General features: G+C 22.8%; 1 protein-coding gene across 2 annotated transcripts; it reads left to right on the top strand.

Moving 5' to 3' along the window:
• The first annotated feature begins 761 nt into the window (after positions 1 to 761).
• Positions 762 to 6240, top strand: LOC132927497 (uncharacterized). 2 transcript variants are annotated; one of them, XM_060992037.1, is made up of 4 exons: positions 762 to 883; positions 1240 to 1413; positions 4846 to 4968; positions 5862 to 6240. In XM_060992037.1, exons 1-4 carry the CDS (start codon positions 881 to 883, stop codon positions 6117 to 6119), a joined length of 558 nt encoding a protein of 185 aa, XP_060848020.1. In that variant the 5' UTR covers positions 762 to 880; the 3' UTR covers positions 6120 to 6240. The 2 variants fall into 2 exon arrangements, with proteins under 2 accessions (XP_060848020.1, XP_060848022.1); XM_060992039.1 differs by lacking the exon at positions 762 to 883 and adding an exon at positions 1026 to 1168.
• Positions 6241 to 7088: the final 848 nt, after the last annotated feature.

The following is a 7088-nucleotide window of genomic DNA, read 5'->3' as shown; positions in this document are numbered from 1 at the left end:
AAACGCTTAGTCTTCTCTCTTCTGTTATAATACTTTAAAATTTTATAATTTTTAATTTTAGTTATTATTTATAAAAATAGAATTTTTTAATATCAATAAAAAAAAAAATATTTTTATTTTCTCTACAGGTTTCTCATTTACATTTATGTCATGGCATTAATATCTAGGCTTTCATATGACTTTTAATTTATTTGGTGGAAAATTTTATTTTATGTTAAAAATAAAATAATTTTATTGTATTATAAAATAGTTTAAAATATAAATTATAAATAATTTTTTTTTATTATTCAAATTTTATCCGTTCATAATATTATATGATAATATAATTATCTGATGTTCTTCATAATGTTTTTAATGTTTAAGAACCACGGTGTTTTAAACTCTAGTAATTTTTTTACTTACTAATTTATTATAATTATATATCTATATTTGCTCCGATATAAACTATTTGAAATGAAATAAATGTTGTCAATATTTGACTATTATATTATTAAATATATATATATATATATTTAATTTAATGAACATCAAGCGATACCAACAACCTTCCAATTACCATTTCCCGGCAATGTATTACGATTTATCGTATATTATAGTGTAAGTGCATCGATTAGTTAATAACTTATTAAATATTCGCATATGTAATGATATTTAATATGAAAAAATATACACTTAAATATTTGTTATGATATAGCACTTAAATTAATCGTTTTAATCTGATAAAATAACCACTTATAAATTCAGATAGTCGAAATATTGAAATGTGTACATATGTTTTACAGTATTTGATTAGTTTTCAGACATATCATCGTTCATAAAGTTCACTATTTATTAAATAATTAACTTTGTTATAGTTTAAATATTAAAGGAATAAATTAAAATGGTAAATATATATACATATATATATATATTAATGAATTATATACATGTGACACATTGTAATATATTATACATACATATTGGAGAATAGAGTATGTCTATTATAACATAAAGTTAAAATAAATTGATAACTATTTTTGTAGATTTTACGAAAGTATTAACGATCATTTTAATTTAATTTAAATAATATTTAAAATAATAATATTAATATTATAATTTATAAATTAATTCGTATTAATATATTATACAATTGTAACCAAAAATATTGGATTTAAAACACCTATAGATAGTATGTATTTAGCATACACTTAAGATATTTTACATAAGTTCTAGTGATTGAATAGGAAATTCAATTTTTAGGACGTGAAAGAGCTCCGTTTCAATGGTGATAATGAAAATTATGAAAATGGGCTATCCGATCAAGGCGCGTCATCAGCTGATGATATTATGAGAAAAACCACTATGAGCGACGAGTGTTATGTGAATAAAGGATTTAATGATTCAAACAGCTTAAAAGAAGAATTATCCAATAAGGTATGTCCGAATTAGACAATTATAACATGTTATTTCTATAAATTCAATAATTATGCATAGAAAAATTCTAATTATTAGTATTTCTTCGACCTAAATGTATTTTTTCGGTCAATTTTATACTTGAATCTTCTGTTATATTTGAAAAACTTCATCGAATTTGATTATTGTTTTTATTGATATGTACTTCAACAGCTTGGTCATTATTGGCGTTAGATCTACTTATACATAATTGTATAGCTTATGTAGTTAACATTAAACCTAACTATAAATAAAAAAAATGAAAGGACCGAATTTTCAAAGATCTTTTGAAAAATAAGTTCTATCAGCACTTCATTATAATTATATAAAGACACTAAACACTCGGGAATACATTGGTCCTAACTCTTTAAGCATCTATACTTAAAGATTTTAAAAATCTAATGAATAAATGTTTAAAATTCACCCTTCACCCATTTGTTCACGAAATGAGAAAATGGAAAATAGATGACTATATTATAGTCGAAATATTAATAGTAATAAACGTAACATGTAATAACAATATTCATATTCAGAGTAATGTGGGTTTCTACTGGTGAGTTACGTAATATGCTTTAAATTATGATTAAAAATGCTTTTAAAGTGTTTTCAACCGTTAGAATAATTGCATGTGACACAATGATAAATTCTCTAAGTATTTTATTTATTGTTTATCTTTATACTGATAACAGCATGCTCAGCAAATAATTACAAAGCTAAAAGTGTAAATATCGAAATGTTATGATTTATCAGGAATTAAACATATTTTTAGTTCTATAAATACTGTATACATTATTTTTGTGTAAAACATACATTTGAGTAAATCTAATTTATTCAGTTCATAATATTAAATGTTTTAATTAGCATTTTAACATATATATTAAATTTAAGAATTATTTGTATATAAGCCACTGACGTATAATAATCGATCTATAATAATTTAGAACATAATTTTAAATATATTCACATAATATTATGTAAATACAATCTGTTTTATAATATATTATTATCGTCTATCGATATGTTCGCAGTTCATAATTATAGTCAAATATTTGAATTGTGTTTTTATGGTTAAAATTAATTAAACAGTTAATTTTTCAAACCTAATGTTGTTAATTGCTATGCGGTGTTGACATTTAAACGTATTATACAAAATCAATATGATATAGAATATATATATATATATACATAGATATATAAATTGATTTTGTTTAGAGGCAATATTATTTATTATTTAATATATTTGTTCAATATATCAACAGAAATATTATTTTATACTTTAATAGTAGTATAATATTTTTTATGTTAATATTGATAATATTGGTACAATAGATTTATGTAATTTTTAAACAAAAACAGCAAAATATTATATTGCATTGTATAGGTATATTTAAAAAAAATTGAGGATCTCTTCAGTTAATCAAATTAAAAAAATACCGTAAATATATTTACGTTACGCGAAAAATTGATGCTCTACAGTGTAGTCTACACTAATTTTTGATTTAACTTCAGTCAGAAAAAATAAGTGTTATATCTACTTAATGTATTGTATACATTGAATACATTTTACATACGTAATATGCTGTATTTGAATCTATTCGTATTATAAGCGAATAAAAAAACATATTTTGTTTGGGGCACCTTATACCTCTGTCACACGTCATATCAGTTGAAAAGAAACACAATACCATAAATCCATAAATAATTCATATCTATTATACTATAGCGTTAGAAAATGTATTAGTAAAACGTCTGTAAGAATTAATATGATACGTAAAAATTTGATGTAAGTACATTATTTTAAATTCATTATTAATAACTAATAAGCATATATTTTATGGATGAAATAAAAAAAAATTTAAAATTTTTATATAAAATAATTATCATTATGTATTTTTATCATTTAATAACAAAATAATGGTAATTATAATAAATTATTAACTACTGTTATAATACGTATTAAACTGTTAATACATAATATTAATATTTATTGTGCACGCGTCATAAAATGATTCATTTTTATGTACATTTTTATTAAAAAAAAAAAATAATACTAACTATTTACTATTTTATTACCTAATAATAAGTGAACAAACGTGTATGGGATACTGGATACATTATTTATGTTTTTCTTTCCTCGATACTGCGGTTACCCCTATAAATTTTCTGTTTAATATCTATGTACTTACCTAATATTATAATATTTTCTGCGAATATGCAATTATACTATTATTAAAAACTATTATTTATTACTTTAATTTATTTATTGCTGTAAAGTATATATTATTAATGTTTGGCATTACACATTACATATTACAAAATTTACTCATTGCATATATTTTGTGTGTATTTAAACTAATTTAATTATATTATTTTTATCGCTATTCAAATTTAGTAATAATACCATACAATTATAATTTATTTAGAATATAATATATTGCGTTATAATTTATAAATAATATTTCATATTTTAGATCATTATATTTTTATGAAAAATAAAATATAATATTTTAAACCATGGGAATTATATCGAAAAAAATTAGTAGGTATACATATCATGGAAATAAAATCAACTCATTCAATTAGAAGTTACTTCTATCAAAGAGTTACTCTGTGATGCAACTTAGTTAAAAGAAACTAAACTTTAAGTACATTTTTTACTCGTTCATGTGCAGCTTTTGCAAAATTATTTGAATGATTGACAGGGAAATCAATATATATGTAGTCATCATATTTTAGACAAAGGTATGATTAGAGGTTTCGATTCACCAGACACTATATTAATACCCGGCAAAACTTCTCTAAATTTAAATTAATATAGTTTGATCTCAGGTTGTGTTTAAGAAAATTACAGTAGATCTCAGAGGGCCAAAAGTTTTTTTTTTGTGTAGAATTTCTAAAATTAGAGTTTTAAATACAAGGGTATCTAATATAGTTACCTATCACATGAAGTATACATTATATTATTAAGGTTATTATAATATAAATGCGCATAATAGGTTATTGTTTGCAGATAAAATAAAATCAATTGTTGTAATATATATTACCATCTTCGTGTATAGATTTTCAGGACTGAGTCTACGTGAAAAACAATCCTGACGGTGACATCAAACATTGTATTTTTTTTTTGTCAAAAAATATTATTGAAATCATTATACCTAATATGGTACATTGTGTCCCTGACATATTCCCTATAGCATATACTCGTATCATAGAAATACGTTTAATTTAACATTTGATAATAAAATATAACTATTTCAGGTTTTTTTTTTAAACATGACGTATCCTAAATCCTAATGTACAGAATATAAACGATAGAAATAAAAATATTGATCAATAAAATATAGATGAAAATTATATTTATCGTTGCTCACTTGTAGTCAGTCAAAGTTAAATTCTGTCTTATTATTATTACAGATTGAGGTAGATTCAAACCAACTCTCTAAAAGTGTGATTCTAATTTGTGATGAAACTTTATGTTCAACGCAAGATGGGTACATAAATAATGCATTTGAAGACGGACCCCAGAAAGCAGAAAAGGTGAATGATAAACATGACGTGTGTATAAACGTATAAATAATCTTCATTCATCCATTCAGGACGGTATATTATGAATTTACAAGAGGTTTTTTAATTTCTAGAAAAAAAACATGATATTAAAACATTAACTTTTGCTTAATAAAGTCTAAAATACAATATTTTACTATTCATATAGATATCTTTTTATCCTATTTTTTTTTATGTATACACGATATTTCAAATTTATTTTGTCTATTTAGTATTTTATTTTATCAATTAATTGCATCTTATTTAATATTCAATTTAACTAAATTTATATTTTGATTGTTTGATTTACATTGAAATCGCAACTTTAAAGTTTGTTAATTAGTATTAATGTTTTAAGAAAAATTAGTTTTGCCCTTTGGGTCAAATTTGGAAAATATAAGTGCCAACTATTATTAATTTTTTAAGAAAAACTAGTTTTGACCTTTGGTCAAGTTTGGAAAATAAAAGTGCCAGCTGGCAGCTACTACTATTATTTTCATATAACAAATAAGGTGTTATGTATAGCGATGGTAAGTAGAACATTTCTGACTGTCAGAAAAAATTAAAATACATTTGAATACATAATTCATACCAAATGTCTTTCTTTTTAAATAATAGTTGGTGTAATAAATCAATCAAAAGAAATAAACAAACTATAATATTCTTATAGAATACAACTTTTTAATATTTTTATAGATAATAATAACAGTCTATGGTCTATTTATTATGCATTTGCTTTTAAATTCGCACGTAAAAACACATGTTATGTTATATAGAGTTTTATGAATAAATAAGAACCCCAGTGTATCATCACTGCAAATACAACTCTATTTTAATTTTTAATATATTTTTTTCGTATCTTATATGGTGTTAATTTGTCTAAACAGGGGACGGTGCCACGGGCACATGACGTCACTGTCATTACTTCCTCCACAACAGAGAACCAAATTACAAAGCTGGATGAAGACGATAATGGAGTGGTGGCCGTTAATTTGGAAACGAAAGAAAAGAAGCGGAAAGTACAATTTGTCGGATGGGATTCAAATAAGAGCATAATTTTATTGGGTTTGGTAATAGCTTTTGATGCATGGGCAGCAATATTTGTTTGTTTCAAAACAAACCTATTCCCCGATATTTTCAATTAAATTATTATTGGGATTTAATGTGTCAATTAATTAGTATCACTTTAAATTAATACAGTTATATAATATAATGTTTGTTAAGCAAATTGTATACTTAAAAGAAATTAAATTTTTTTTTTTTTTTTATATATATTCGTCTTGTTTATTTTAATAATTTAATTCGATTTAATATATTATGATAAATGAAAATTGAGTTTATTATTGTGGTATAGGTTTTTATATCGTCTAATTTCCAAGGTTAAGACCATTTTCTATTTAATCTATTGGAATATGTTAAATCAACCCCCCCTTCACTTGGTACGGTGCAATCTCGTTCGCTTAGATAGAATCTTATAGTAATATAGTAAAGTTATACATTAAGAATGTTATGAATACGATTAATATGGCCGTGGAAATATTATATTAATAAAACATTGAGTATGTAGGTACTTATAGTTATTAAAACATATTTTCGTGAACTAAGGAAAAATTCAAAATTATAAAAGTATCAAATTTAAATAAATTAACAAATTACCATAATGTTAGTAGATATTTATTTAAATCAATAGATTAATTGATATACTGTTTATTTTAATATAATTAATGGTTTTTATTGGTTTTATAATGTTTATACTGCTCAAAACATCGAATAAATATTGCACTATCTAAACGTTACAGATATTGTTTAAAATTATAGTTAATAGTGAAATGGAGCAAAAGGTGGCTGAAGTGTCACCTTATAAAATGTTTTTTTTATGATGTACTGATAACTAGGAAATGAGTTTAAAGGCAAATAGTTTTGAATATTCTTATAATATTACTTTTCAACCACAATATTACGTTGATTCCTACATTAAAAAACTTAAAAATTGAATTTTATAACTTTTTTGATTTTATGAATTTGTGTTAGATTTATTTGGCCACTTTTTATATTGAAGGAAATACTAAGCTTGTATAAATTAGATATTATTTATTTTTCTTCGTGAAATTTCT

The sequence above is a fragment of the Rhopalosiphum padi genome, chromosome 3 (genome assembly GCF_020882245.1).
Source record: "Rhopalosiphum padi isolate XX-2018 chromosome 3, ASM2088224v1, whole genome shotgun sequence".
Classification (NCBI taxonomy): domain Eukaryota; kingdom Metazoa; phylum Arthropoda; class Insecta; order Hemiptera; family Aphididae; genus Rhopalosiphum; species Rhopalosiphum padi.
This window is presented reverse-complemented; position numbering and strand designations above follow the sequence as displayed.

Bases quoted from the DNA above. Each gene is read 5' to 3' on its own strand.
- LOC132927497 (XM_060992037.1), top strand. The intron at 1,414-4,845 runs GTATGTCCGAAT...TTATTATTACAG, and splicing joins AAGAAGAATTATCCAATAAG to ATTGAGGTAGATTCAAACCA. The intron at 4,969-5,861 runs GTGAATGATAAA...TTGTCTAAACAG, and splicing joins GACCCCAGAAAGCAGAAAAG to GGGACGGTGCCACGGGCACA.